The 15855-nt window shown below is 34.9% G+C and overlaps 2 protein-coding genes across 2 annotated transcripts in view; one reads left to right on the top strand and one right to left on the bottom strand.

The window, feature by feature from the left end:
- Positions 1 to 83: 83 nt before the first annotated feature.
- On the bottom strand, positions 84 to 10304 carry LOC142976318 (transmembrane protein 230-like). The gene is made up of 3 exons (XM_076119605.1): positions 10202 to 10304; positions 1221 to 1376; positions 84 to 813 (listed from the first exon to the last, which is right to left on the bottom strand). Exons 2-3 carry the CDS (start codon positions 1246 to 1248, stop codon positions 452 to 454), a joined length of 390 nt encoding a protein of 129 aa, XP_075975720.1. The 5' UTR covers positions 1249 to 1376; positions 10202 to 10304; the 3' UTR covers positions 84 to 451.
- Positions 10255 to 15855, top strand: part of LOC142976317 (uncharacterized) — a 29130-nt gene continuing 23529 nt past the window's right edge. The window contains exon 1 of the mRNA XM_076119604.1: positions 10255 to 10548. The gene's annotated coding sequence lies outside the window, so the exon portion shown is untranslated. The remainder of the gene's footprint in view (positions 10549 to 15855) is intronic.

Below are 15855 nucleotides of genomic sequence, written 5' to 3'. Positions count from 1 at the left end.
ATGCTTAATTTAAATAACTATGATGTTGTTAGTTTAAGTAAATGGATGAGAATAAATGTGTCCTGAGGGAATAAAAATTGCTGTTTATAATTTAAAGTTTAATTGATATAGATGAACACTTCATTAAGTGGTGGGGCAATTTATCACCCGAGTTATTTATAATATTATTTTACATTTAAAGACAAGAATTATGTAAATGTAGTCAAACATGAATTATTACATTCTATTTTAATAAGACACTAAGAAAAAATAAATAGAAACAAAATCTATACCATACTATGTATGTGATACATAAAGTACTAACATTTAACACTGAAAATAAAGCATCTACTAGGTAGACTATATTGCATTTCATAAATTAATATATTAATGAAACATACAAGCTAAACAGTATAACAAACAGATCTAAAGAACACAACAATGCTCTTCACAACATATAAAATAATAAAGCTTATTCAAATTCTGGAATGTCTGCGAAACTATATCCTGGGTACTCCTTATAAGCGTAATATGCTATTCTAATGTGGTATGCTCCTGGTAAAAACATAATACAGCCTAAAACTATCATCGGCCACAAACGGTCGGAGTACTTAGTATCTATGTGCCCTGTCACGATCAAACTGCCTACAATGAGTAACGCTGTGCCCACAATAAATAAAAAGGCCGCTAATGAAATCGCCTTCCACGGTACTTTGAGCGGTGGTGCATCAAACTGTGCGTCGGAGAAGCCACTGTCGTCATTGGAGACTAGACGATAGCCGTCGTGCTGTCTTCCAAATCGAAATCGTGACATTTTCAGGTTTTTCAATTGCTCTGTAACAATCAAATTATAATATAAACAATGCTTTAATACCTTGAAAGATATGTGACCCAGATGAGTTAATTAGATTTATACGCACTTCACTTATACAATGCCGATAGTTTTGTGATAATGACCGTTAATCTGAAAGTATTAACGAAGAATTGGAACCGGAATAATAATAATATTTACTTCACAAACGGAAAATACGAATCTTTTTGCAACAAAAACGAAAGATGTATTAACTGTCAATGTCAGATTTTATCTGTCAATAGTGACGTTTGAAGTTTCCCAGCATACGGCTGCCGGGCGCATGTCTTTTTAAATTTGAATACGAGAGAATTCATCAAAATGGTAAAATCTTTTAGGAAGTGCTTAACAGCGATAGCCAGGGATGAATTTGTGATTACTTATTTCTCACCTTTGACTTGCTGCAGAAAAAGAGTCATTGAATAGCTTTTATGTAGAGAATGCTTCGTTGCTGTTGTTTAAGGACGAGTTGTATTTTCAGTTCTCAGGCAATGGAACCAAACTTATCAGGTATTGCAATTCTCTTCACCCATTTTCTCTTATCCATCTGAAACAAAAAAAAAATATTATGCTTTTAATAAATCTCATTGTTTTACCGTTAGTCTTGAAGCTCGAAGATTAATTTTATGGTCGGGGCAGATCAATTATTACGAGGTGTTTTGTAGAAGGTTCAATCATAGTAGGTATGTGAATGAAGCAAGGGAAGTTTGTAAGGATCGACTCAAGTGGCCTTTTCTGGTCTAACCGTTCAAGAATAAGGAGTGATTTTATGTATGCATCTAGGAGGTAGGTATAAAAATATTTTTAATATTAAGCTGGCATTGAAGTTAAATGCGGTAAGTATACATTTTTAATGAACTAATCTAACAAAATGCTAAAAGGAAACATGCCTTCATAAATAAGTCTAATATTTATACTGCTCAAGTAGCTCTTAAATTTTATTTCATTTAAAATACTTAAGTAAAGAGTTCCCACCTAAACTCCAAGCTTTTGAATTTAAAACGTATTTATCGTATCCTAAAACGTGTATCAAAAGGATTTTCTTTAAAGATCAAACTGAAATAAATGTATCACAGGTTGGGTTTAAGTTGAATAAATTGGCACCAAAAGCACAATCCTCTGTAAGCCCATCGATATGTCTGACAGTTAATTAGCAGGCTCGACATCTGTTAAACTTAAAGCCTTTGTATTTGAACTTCAGATTTAATTACAGATTCCTGTGTGAGAATGCTTATATTTGAAGTATAAAATTGTTTGTTATTTTGTTTCTTGTTGTCTATTTGTAAGAATGTCTACGAGTGTAGAGATTTTGCGAAATTAATTATATTATTTATTAAGTCTTTGTCAAATTACGCTGGTTTCGTGATTGCTGAAATAATCTATCGGACCTTTAAAAATACTTACTATCAAACATATTTAAAACTAACCTAAAGTAATAGTAACGTATTTGAATATTCGCTATGTAAGGAAAGTAAGTCAGTAACATATTTTTAGGAAATGCCAAAAAAAATAACTTTGTGTTCTGAAACTGCGAGTCGTGGTTGGATTACGATACCCAGTCAAAATTCCAGGTTTCAAATAATAGAACCTGGGGCATTTAAATATCTATTGCAGCATTTATTCATACTTACATGTTTCTTTAATAACAAATCGTTTGTAATTACAAGTAACGGTAACAGTTAAGCTTTAGTTAAGTAGGACTTCAAACACTGCCAAAGTCAGATGCCAGCATTGGCAGTTGGCAGCCAGAAACAATTATTTACCATGCTACTTTATACAGATGCTCTACGTACTAGCTAAGTTATATAAAATGCTTTAAGAATTTTATCTTAAAAAAGATTCCATCGTTTTTCCGTTGTATTAATTTGTGTTGTATCTATTCTTTGATTCAGAACCATATTCATTTGTCCCTATTTAGGTCAGTAATCGGTGAAAATATGTACTTCTACATAGCCCCATTGTGCTTGACACCGCCACAGCTCTACCGTTTGCAAAACGACATAGATTTAAGGCATGTTACATTACGCCAGCTCTCTTGCTGCTCAAAAATACAGTAAGTACCATTGGAACAAAACTTGGTAGGTACGGCAGAATGAAACTACAAAATAAAACTTTCATTATAAAATATACGACCTAAACGTTTGAATCTGAACCCGGACGATGGGTCGATAATAGGGATAGTCTCTGAAGTCGAGTTTTATTATTTACCAAATTGGGCTGGTGAAATGCCTACGTTACGGTTTTATATATGCGAAGGTAAGTTTGTTCGTTCCACTTCACGATTTAGCTACTGAGCCGGTTTAAATTAAATTCAGAAAGGCAGAAAAGAACCCTTACAAACTGAAGAAAACTTAGGTACAATACTTTTATCAACATACGGTTCGGGTAAAACTATGAGAGCTACTTGAAGAAAATAAAAATGAGAGTCTTCACAGACAGAAATAAAATTGCAAACTAAACGAAATTTTTGTGGTAGTAAGTTTTCTAGTCAGGGTCGAATTTACCTTGGGCGAAGTAGGTGAACTAAAAATATCTAGAAAAATACTCACTGAAAGGTAAACTTTGAATTGTTTACAACTACTACTCTATGCTCCCTATTGAGTACTTAAACTGTGAAATATTTCCACACTTTCACACATCCGCACTTCCGATAAGACGAGTGACCTGAGGGAATTATCCTATGTAACAAAAGTTAAGGCTCAAGGAATGCAAAGCCGAAAGCGAGATATCGCCGCATTTTCCTAGTAGGATGACCAGAGAAAACAAGCATCTGAGGTGTCTGGAAGAATGCGGGAGAGGCCTTTGCCCAGAAGTGGGTACTTAATTGTGCTAATAAATAAAAAATAGGTGAGCATATTTAATTCTCTGTATCACGAAAATGCATAAATTCTATTGTAGAAGTATAAATTACTTAGCAAACAAAACAGCAACATGCAAATAACGGTCAATCTAGACAAGGGCAGACAAGGCTGTGCAACAATGTTGGCTAACTGCGTAAATCGATCGACTTAAGCCTGCAGTTGAAGTACTTCTAAAAGTATACAACAACAGAATAGCAGATAACGTATTATTAACAAGTATTTTAGGCTGTAGTGGACAGATTATATGAAAAGGTGAAAAATAATACTGTATTCCTAAAGACTTGAGCCCTTTTTTGCATTTTCAATTATGATTTTACGGTGCCCACGAAGTCTAAGCACACGAAGTACTAAAGTAAAACGATTGACTATAAATTCAAATATTCAAAGCACATAATTGTTCTATTCACGAGTATAATACATCGTCCCTTATCACCTACACTGAGGGCCAGTTTATCGGTTTATAAATAGGTAAGTGTTAGATAACCTATTTGCAAAATAAAGTGACAGTATATAGACAGTAACAGAAACAACTGTCCAAATTGTCATCTGATATACTAATTGTTGATGGGCTTAAATAAAATAAAATAGGTAATAATTAAATTAAGTCTCATTCACACTTTACGGTCAATGCCTAAGGCAGAAATAGAACATAAATTTAATTTGATTTCGCCATAGATTAATAAAGTAATTAACTTAGTTTATTAATTACCCAGAACATTATTTTAGTTCTACGACCAAACCTAAAAACAGTCTGGCTGGCGTACCTTCAGGCAGTAAATAGTTTTAGTTTTAATTTCAGTTATACTTTTTCTAAAGGTTACGAAGATCGTTACGGTTGAGGTCCTTATAACTGAGAACTTAAAATTAAACTTGTTATTTACTTTACTTTTAGCCATTTTTTGTAGGTAGATCTCAGATAAAGAATTATTAGGGTAGAAACTTTGTAAAAAAACGCATTTTTTACCGTTATTTTAACACTTTTCGCCATACATTGTTCTTAACCAATTAACACAAAATCTTCAACCTGAATTCCTCTGGAGGAAAACATAAATCCGTTCCTCAGAATTACAGTTTTATCATCGCCAAGATACAAATTTGGACTTTGATGATACTTAGTAATAAGTAATAACTTCCTAAAACTGTAACTCAACAAAAACTAGATCACACAAAGAGATTTATATATCGATTTTGTATTCAGCACACCTAAGTAATTCAATTCAGATTCCAATTTTCGTAGCTAGTAATAGAGTACTAATTTCCTGCCCACGTACTCGACATCCGACATTAATAGGGGATCTAAGCACCTATTTTCTGTAAATACCAATTAATTAACCGACCATGAAATAATTAGCTATTCGGCCTATTGTCCGATACCTTCTTGTTTTCTGAACAAATAATGTTACATTACTGTCGGCGTAATTTATAATTGTAGCTAAAATAAATAGAGCCTGTGGGACTATTAAATATAGGAAAGAATACAACGAATTATCTTCTTACTTTATGGGAAATTTGTCGGCGTTCGTGGCGAAGTAGCTAAGGTGATAGGCTGCAAAGTTTTAAGGATTAGAACGCTTAGAAGATTGAGCTAAGAAGTCTGAGCTATGAGATTCTAGCTCTTAATAACCAGATATTATAAATGTCGATAATTCGTTTACTGTTATTAATAATATCTGGAAAAATCTATGCGAGCTTATTCTTTGTTCTAAGAAAACGCCAGCGTTCTGTTCACATGTCGCAATGATATGACGTCATGGAATTTCCGGAAAAATTAATGACTTTTGTTTTGGCGTTGTGACTTCATAATAAAGATAGCAACTTCTTTGACCACTAACTCAACCAGTCTTGCTTTTGATTATTTTATTAAATACAACAGTATCATGTGCAATAGACGAATCATTACATACACAGACATATAATATACATATAATCACGCCGTTTATAAGGGCACAGTTATAAACTTTTGTTATAAATTAAATCCACGTTTCCAAATTAACCATGATAGTTCAGTTACCAGGCACACTACTAAACTCCGGAAAACTATTGAGAAATATTCTTATATAAGTTATAAAATACCTACAGTAGTTTGATCTACTCGTGAATTGAACCCAGGGACCTCGCGATCAGTAGTCGGTTACACTACAGACCACGCCACAGACGAATGACGAATCATATATGATTAAAAAGCGGACCACCTGGTGATGGTAAGTCATTTAGAAAATTTTACGCGTAAATTATGTACACGTGTGTTATATTAATTAAATAGGTATTTAATCTAATCTTAGTCAACCATATCGTGGTGCAGTGATTGACGTTTGAATGCAACTCTGCATAGTAAATAGGCTTTTATATTCAGTAGCGCAATTCTGTACAGTCGGTACTGTCGAGTATTGAGAGTTTGACATTTAAAATGTACTGCCAAAATAGTTCCTACGGAGTCCGCTAGAGGCGCTGATCAGATTTTCATGTAAAATTTCTCGATAGCCAACCGGTTGTCGGCAGTCGATAGTGGTAGAGAATCGAGCTACGAGTCATTTGGACTTAGGTCTTAAGATACGTTTTCCTACGGAGTGAGGGAGTAGTCAAACAATGAGCCACCACGCTATCCAGCTTTAAGTTCGGGGCGGCATTTCGTAACACGTCGAAATTTTCATGCTCTACCCAAACGGGTATAACGTAACAGGTTCTTTGATCACAGAAAGAATGAAACAACTTCTACTAAGATATGGTTTATCTTTTGTGAAAAAAAATGTATTGTCGTCCAATTTAGTCCACTCCATATAAGATTGAAGCCCGAGTCACAAAAACTACCGTAACATATTACATACTCTCGTGTCTATACTCAGCCATATTTAAATCACAAAAATAACAAGCACACAAATGATTGCAAAAACGGCAAAATCATTCCCTCTCGAATTAAACCGGCTCGTATACCCTTGTTAATCATTCGTCAATACGATAGGGGAGCAAAAACAGGGGTGCGATGCGTCATATGCCGTGTCCACACTGACCCGTAGTAAGGCAATGGCGATCGTTAGCGCTTTTGGCAAAGGTAAGCGGACGTTCGCGAATCGTGATGGATTTGATGAGACTTAATAATTGACAGAGCATTTAAATTATGTCCGGACCGTTGGAAAAATGAGGAAGATAATAGCAACTGTTCTAATAAATTTCCGGGCTAGTAAAATCGTCTTTTGTTTATTAATTGGAAGGAATAATCTGCCTTTGGTTTGTATTTCTATAAATAGACCCTGTTCGTTTGGCGTTTTTGCCATTAAAAATAAGACCGAAGCTTATTCGCCACTAGCCAGGCATTATCCACGTAATGAAGGTATCAATCACTAGATCTACACCAGATTCGGTCCTAAAGTTGGTCAAACCTACCAAAGCCGCACTTGCGCTGCCCAATGCCAAATATCGTTCGTTGGCCTTCGCTTCCCCTGTATGGACGCAGCAATAAAGGAGACTGCGGATTTGTGCAACGTGTCCTTGACCTGATGCGACTATCCGCAGTGCCTCACACGGTCCCCATCGCTTCACTAACACCTACGTATTAAGTCAGGGAAAAAGTCTTTTCGCAACAATAGTATAGAGATTATTTTCGTATCTTATCATAACCTTCATACTATACAAGAAGCTCCAATATTCACATAATAATGTAGGTACAATGAAGTTTAAAATACTACTTGTAATAAAATCTTTTCTCTACACAAAAAAGCTCAATATATGGGTACCTCACGAGCTCACTGAAAGAAACCTAATGAACCGTGTACTCATTTGTGATTCTTGAAGCCAAAGAGGTTTTATTACAAGTTCATACAAACTATAATGCGAAAAGACTTTTTCCCCGACCTAATATATAAGTACATTGTGTACTGCCAAAATCTTGTACATAAAACTTTTCAAATTAATGTACTAGCGCTATTATGTGGCATATCGCGTGTAATAAGTGAGAGTTTACGTGCTAAGGCCTTTTGTTAGAACAAACAGTCGTTTATTTTAAACTTCATTGTATATTATTATGTGAAAATTGGAGCTTCTTGTATAGTATGGTGGTGATACGAAAATATAACGCTATAAATGAAGGTTATGATAAGATACGAAAATAATCTCTATATTGTTTTCTAATATATAACATAAAAGCTACATAAATATTATGCAATATTTTGTGAGGTATTCTTATCACCTCAGCTTCCTGGGTAATAATATATTGATCATAGCTAGTGGCTTTTTTCATCTCTGCCTACCTGAAATGGGAGTGATTTTACGTATGCATTTAGCATACACAAAATGACTCCTTCTATTTAGTATAGGTTCAAATACGGAATTAACTAAACACATGCACCTTGCCTTAAAACTTCTAAAGTTCCAAACTCCTGCTTACTATTTTCAGATAGGTCAACAATGCTATTATTATGCTAATATTTTAAATACAAGCCTATTTCATATTCATATTAAACATAATTTTATAAAAATAATTTAAATATTAAATAAGTAGGCACTATTTATATTTTCCAGTAAATAGGTTAAAATGTAGGTCCTAAGATGACGACAACGATCACCTTTAACTTTTGAGAAGCTCTACTTTTTATAAATAACCTACAGAAGTCTCATAAAGTGGAAACTTTACATCATAATACAGTTTATTTTTAACTTTGGATACAAAATGATCTGTAAACCAACAAAAGAAAAGTTCCACAACATTTCTCATTTAGCACATAATTCTTGGGATTCCAAAACGGATATTCGAAGAAATTAATATTTTATTTAACACGAAATATATGTTTCAATAACGCTAAGGATATATGCTTAAATGAATGGTTAAATTATATCAGTAAAATTTATAGAACAAGGAGAGTAGACAAAGATACATTAAAAACCGAAACACAAAACTGAAAACATCAAATCGATTCATTCAATGATTCAAAAATCCTTTTTTTTAAACCGAATTGCGAAATCCTTGTAAAACTAGTAAATAAAAAAAATCTGGCGAAGACAAACTTAAGTACAGACTGTCAAGAGTTGGAAATATGCCCGAAAATAAACAAATGTAGCAAAATGTAGGCTAAACCTCCCTTATATTAATTTTTAAACCCAGATTTGGTTCTTTTCTCTCAGCGTCGTTGTAAAATTGAATTTAAGCACCATTTTTTAGACTAGAGTTATCTGGTAATGTTTGTAGCAATGCAGATAAAAGAGAATATACGTTCCTACACGTTGCCATTGACGCGAAAAATATAGGGCTGCTGTCACAGTAAAGTAACTTTACTATTTTTCTTCAAACTTATAAATCTATGTTTTAGGTTAAAAGTAGAAAAGTCGTGTAAATGTCTCTAATATAATTATGTAAAGACACCTCATTTTGTAAAAAAAAAACTCCCTAAGCCCGTTAAAAATTATTGATCAAAGTAAGTTCTTTGTGCAGAATTGTTATTCTAATACTATGAGTGAAACCAATAACGGAATACATATAAACAGCCTTATAAAATCAGTTGTAAACATTATTTAACTATATATGTTACATACGTAATTATTTTTTATTCTAAAATGAGGTGAGTTTCCCTTTCATTGTGTTGCTTGCTAAAAGTATTTTCCTCTTATTAAATACATTTTATTTTGAGTTTCAATACGGACTGACCACATCAAAGACGAAACAAAATGTCAAGAAAGACGCAACATAAGCAAAAAGGATTTAAGATTCTCTAGTACGCACTAGAGCTACGACGTGACTTGTTTACGTATTCAAATCTTAATAAAATAACAAAATAATTTTCAGGATGGGTAACTTCTTGTTATTCCATTCACTAATTATTTTGCTTGTATTGTAATAGGCCGCAAGCATTGTCTTGCCGCTCCTTTGCACACGACAAAAGGAGTATCACAAAATATATGGACCATGAAGGATATCGGAACTTCTTGTTTAGAACTCATAACTTGTTTTATTCAGTCTCACTATTGCCATAACAAAAACGTATCTACAATTAGAAAAGTTATTCAGCATATTTTTTTGTTGAAAACTAGGTTTTAGTTTAGTAAGTAATAATTGTTATGCGAAAATGGCGTGTGCTTAGTAACAGGCAGGGTGTCCGCCATTGCTGGATCGGCGCCAAAACATAGGACAAGAGTTCGCGCCCAACGGTGAAAGTGCCGCCAATCGATACCACCCCCCGATAACATGATACGAACAGCTGATCCTAATAACCCATACGCTACTTATATGAATCAACTTTCGCACCCCTCATTTGCATGTTTACCATTTTAATCGATCATACATGCCCTCAATGATAACTCTAAAAACCACGCCATTAAACAATATTTCCGAATCTAAAGACCACATTTTCATAGACGTTCAAGCGTTTGTTGATTCTGTGCCTCGTTATAAACACAGCCCTCGTAAACTCAGAGAACAAAGTTATAGTAACTTAAGAGTATTGGAAATAAATGTTGTAGCAAGGATAGTAGAGAAATAGATATAGGTCAGAATAGGAGATTATAAAAAAGGTATAATGCTCACCTCGATATGTAGTAGGTAACGCAAAAGCACGCCAGTATAGCACATGGAGTGGCGCTGCGTGTTGGACGTGTTGGTGTATTTAGTTTAATCGCTTGCGGTGCGGGAGGACGCATGCGCGGTGGTGCAGGCGCGCGCACCCTCGCCGGCTGTCACACAGCGGCCCACTCCGCCGGCAAACCGACCTCGAGGCACACGCGCGCCCATCGCTCGCTACGCGAAGCAACGCCGGCCCCTTGCGGCCAGGAGCCCTCCTTGGCGCTTCCAACACCCTAATACTCGACATTCCACCAGCGGGGGCAAAGCGCCACGGACGCCGGCGTTCGCACACAGGGCTCGCCGGATAAAAGGTATATCTTTCATTCTGTGTTTGAAATGACATGTCCGCCCTGAATCCGCTATTCATTTGCGGTACAATGCCACATTTAATTGTTAGACTGCGTTGCAAAAAACATCCGCTCTCTGTTCCGACACCTTGGGGTTGCTGCATTATGACAAAGAGTGTGTAAGCGATAGATATAAATCGCCGTTACTCTTTTGTCAGCTGCCGTATGTTGGTTATGCCGTTAATCCTCTAATTGACGAGTAAGGCATTGTGTTTGACCTTTCCTCATTACGGCTTCCACACTGAATATTCACTGTCGTGTATGTAGCTAGTAGACAATGTATATCTTTTATAATGTGTACTCACCACGTTTTGCGGGAGTCTATCATCTACGGCGCTTGTCATTCGTAGACCGCGTGATATTAATTCTCTTGAATTTGAACATTTCCGTAGAAAAAAAATCTAGGTAAACGACTTCACGTTGCGTTAGTCCGAAATAGGTGTCTACGATGAGTCTAGCACGCGTTCTACGAAAATGCCCGGTTAGTGAATGGATGTCTACGAACCGCGTAGACGTCGATTTGTAAACCACAGCATACTTGAAAAGTAAAGCGTTTTATTACTTCTTGCGCCGGTCTCGGTTTCTTACAGCAATAAAAAATTTAACAAATCTTATGGCTGTCGTGCTGAACGTGTTGACGTCGCAATTTCGCTAACAGCAAAGAATCGTAACGTTTCCGATTGTCTTTGTTTGAAGTATACTTTTATTCTGCTGTTTTTATTGAAGTAACGCCACTTTTCGGAACGTATATCGCAGCTCACTTTGTTTCAAGACAACTTTTATATGAGTTTAGATTTCATATACCGCATTGGCATAATGCGGGTCTTTTATATGTTTTACCTCGCCGGAGAACGGTCGACATTCGCCTACCTCAATGGACGTCCTATTGAGAGAAGCATCTGAATGTAGTCCACGTTTCGCGCTAAAGCATTTCTCTATACATACGCACCGTCATGGAAGAAAACAAACAATGGCCCATTTTATTGACATGTTATTAATTTACAACATGTCTGCAAACAATATTTTGGTCGATTCGTTATCAGTCGAGTGCTTTGTTACTATGTTGTTGATTATTAGAAAATACTGATCGTAATAATCGTAAAAAGATAGTAGATATAAAACGCCGGATTTCATCAACTTTTAAACAAATATTTCGATTAAAAAAACCAAAAATTTCAATATTAAAAAGTAAAATATAGTAAAACCGTAAAATTCGATTATAATCCAAAATGTTAGCCAGTTCTAAACAACAAAAGAAACTTTACATGACTAAACATGCGTCAAATCTCATTAAAATATGACAATTGTCAAATCTTAATTTGGTCAATGAATAAGTCCAGTCTCATATAGTACTCAGGACAAGCATCTTTTACAGCTGCCAAAAAATAATACGTTGCCACCAAACTACTATATGTCCCTATAATTAGAACGTTATACTCTATTAAAACTACTAACCATTTTACTGATCTTATCTCGGCTAGATACAGCGATAACACGCTTACAAAAATGTACTAGAAACTAACTATAACAGCAAAACATCGTATGTTTGTATATTCATGTATTCAGTAACGATATCGTTATAGTAAAAAGCTTTATTATATTATTTTTATTAAAACGAGCGTAACTCGTAGCTACTACGAGTATCGCATGACCTTTATGTTTAAAATATGTTAACTTTATACGTTATATTTAACGGTTATTTTAACCCGAGTGTATATGAAAGTCGTAATAATTATATAAACCGCAACTCTTGAAAGGAGTTTCACTAGGATGAATTTATAGCTTATTGTAATACTTTTTTCTAAGCCGACTAATCAAAACATTTGGTTAGCTGTATTTGAAATTTCTTCGATGTTCTCTTTGTTTAAAAATACGTTCAAATGATATAGTAATATAATATTAATAAAGAAATTGCATATGTTAATTAAAATGGATAAAAATATCATGAATATGTAGAATCAGCAAGGCTGGTAAGAAACTCCAGACCACCCTTTTTAATTGCCAAATGGTTTTTTTTATGAAATCATCATTGCAGCGTATACTTAATCAAGAAACTATATTCTGATTCGCCTCGTAACCTCAGTCTTTCCCCTATAAGTTCGTAGCACTAAAGAAAACACAAAAAAAGCCGGTGATAATAGCTAACGAAATGGTAGCACATTTCCATACCATTTGTCTTACTGTCTGCTCTGAAGTATTAAGGAACATTCTACATAAGAGTGGGAATGTTAATAGCGAGATGCTTTGTGTACGTCATTCGATTATTTCAGCTTATTACTTCAGAAACGTAATCGGTTCTATTCGGTTATAGGCCGCGAAAAGGGGTGTTCTGTTTTGTCAATACGTGTTTACAATATCCACGTGATTGACTCCCAATTTGATTCAATTATGCTCATAAACTTCACGTAATTCCGTAATATTATTTCTCGTTATATCAATTTGATTACCCTTATTTATTTCGTCTGTATAACACGCGTTACTTGATTCTCATAAATAATTTTAATAAATTTACATACAAGTTTACTTCAGGATAGCCGGTGCCATCAAAAACCCATTAAAACTGTAACCATCACTGAACAACTGTCAACAAACAACCATAAAAGCAAATAAAACTAGCAGACTAGACATACGTAAAATGACATCACACGAGACAAGCCTCAGACGGGCTCAGACATTACAGTAATCCAATGCTATCGTCCTTGTGCAGGGCAAATTCTACTAAGCCGCCACAAAAACTAGGCTATTGAGACGGCTTCCATTCAGACAGCCGCGATCGATCTCCACTTCTCCTAACAAAAGCCTTCTTAAGCTTTATCGTACTATTTTACTTTCACTTTCCTATAAAATCTGTTCAATAAAACCCTAGAAGTACTTAATTGTACGCACGCCTGTCTCCCTAAACGTTTCGACTTTATAGCCGATGTTACGAATGAAGTGAGGATCCCGAGAAATCAGTACAACCGCGCTGTAACTCTTTCAAGTCGAAAAGTCCGCACAAGTTTAACCGGTTACTACATTTCAGAAACTTTGTAAATCGAACTTTGCTTGATCGTCCCGACGAAATTACTCTCGGCGCCATCTTTAACCGTTTTGATCGATATTCTGAATTCAATTTAAACGGAATATCCTCATATTTGAGGATTGAACTCGATCCTTGCATGTATGAGATGAAAGCATCGAGTTTATTTACCGGACTAACATACAGACTAAATTCGGGTCAAAGGAAAATATTCGCAACTGAAATATGTATTTTCCGACGTGATCATTTCGTAGCAAGCCATACGAGTCGTGTATAAATAACAAACGTAGTCTTTTAGCTAATAAATCTCTATTTGTATGTAGCACTGGGACATACAGAAAATAATTACTTCTCCGACAGGGCAAATGTCGAGGTTACGTTTCTTTTATTTGGGAACAATACCTTAGAGACTGGAGTTAAATAGAATCCTTAACATGTTCACTGGCCATGACAGAACTAATCTAAACGCCGAAGATAAACTCAGTTTTTTTTATAACGACGAATGTAATTAATGAGCCTTTTTCATTTGATAAAAAGTCAAAACATAGGTATTATAATATTAATACTAAAAATACCTATATATATAAGTACGTTGGTTAGGGCTTACATATCGAGTTTAAAAGATTATTTAAATCCTTTGTAAAAAGAACTTATATCCACATAAATTCAAATACGAACTCAAGTTAAAGGCTAGTATCAAAAAAATAGTCGCTCTATAGAGCCGCTGGCGTTAGCCATTTTGATATTCGATATTCCATGCATCGTTCGGATACCTATTGTTTGTCAATCCATCGCCCTGAAGCGATTGAACAGATCCGGTTCTTCGAATAGGAAGTTTATGTATATTGGGAGTTGCAGGAGTATATAAAACGAAAAATATAATCCAGATTATCCCTTTATGGTATGTACACATAAATGGCATCTTTTTTCTGAGTACCTAATGTACCTATCTACTATTCCTAAAATGAATATCGGTGTCTGTTTCAATAATTAAAATCCACGTTGCGAAAATCACTTAATTAATTGCAATCCCATATCTGTAATATTTTGTTATTCATGTTCATTTGCGATATTAATTAGTTGTCATTCATCTGCATTCAGTGCAGAGTTATGCAATCCTACTAATTACTAAATTCACAGGATGTTTGGGCGGATATTGCGCTTTTAACAAAACGAGCTGCCGAATTTTTGATGACAAATCGGTGAAACAATTTTGTTTAAATGGTAATAGGAGTGTTAAAATTAGTAATATTAGGATCAATTTTATTTTTGAAATATGTAATACACTTTTGACTGCCTCCGTGGCGTAGTGGTTAAGGTCACCACGCCGCTACCATTGCGTGGGTCGTGGGTTCAATTCCCACACGGGACAATTATTTGTGCGATCCACGAATAATTATTTGTGCGATCCACAAATAATTGTTTCGGGTCTGGTTGTGCTTTGTGTCCGTTGTTTGTATGTTTGTAAAAGTCCTCGCGATACAAGAGCAATTCTTAGCGCGGGAGTTGTCTTTTTTTTATTCCATTCCCCTTTTTTAAAAGGTCTAGGTAGGAGAAGAACTAGATCAGAAAGTTCCATTGCCATATTCCGAAGTTTGCCGACGAAGGTGTCTATTGTCCCGTCTATTGTAAAGAGTACCCATTGATATTCATCGAACGCCCGCCATTCATTGAAAAATAGAATTCATCTTCAATCAGAAATATTCAATTTATGTTTGGCGATTCATTTGAAAGTATTCAGACGTGCTTAGGCGGAATTTGAACGGTTTTAAGCACATTATAGGACTACTTTCAGGTACCTAATATAAATCTTTACTTTAAATTTACCTTTGCTTGACTATTTTTTAATGTTACTCGGGGCTATTATTGATCATTATTTGCATTCGATTACTCGGCTTTCTGCAGGCAATTTAGAAGGATAACAAATAATAGGTTTACTGTACGACTAAACCAAAAACTTGCAATCATTTTTTTTTTTATTTAATGGAACAGTCATCAATTCTTTAAAAACGACACTTACTTAAATGAATAATTTAAAATCGATATAATTTGCGTATGGGTTTTAAATAAATAAATATGAATAATTAAAAATCCGTTTTTTATTTTACAATTGGATTACAGCTTATGGCGATTATCAACCCCTAAGCCATGGTGGATTATTTACGGCTGACGTTTTCCATTATCTCTTATTTGTATCTTTATATTTTATTCTTGTATAATCTATTTCGGGAACATGGTTTTGCATTTCATTC

This window comes from Anticarsia gemmatalis, chromosome 10, assembly GCF_050436995.1.
Source record: "Anticarsia gemmatalis isolate Benzon Research Colony breed Stoneville strain chromosome 10, ilAntGemm2 primary, whole genome shotgun sequence".
In the NCBI taxonomy this organism is placed as follows: domain Eukaryota; kingdom Metazoa; phylum Arthropoda; class Insecta; order Lepidoptera; family Erebidae; genus Anticarsia; species Anticarsia gemmatalis.
This window is presented reverse-complemented; position numbering and strand designations above follow the sequence as displayed.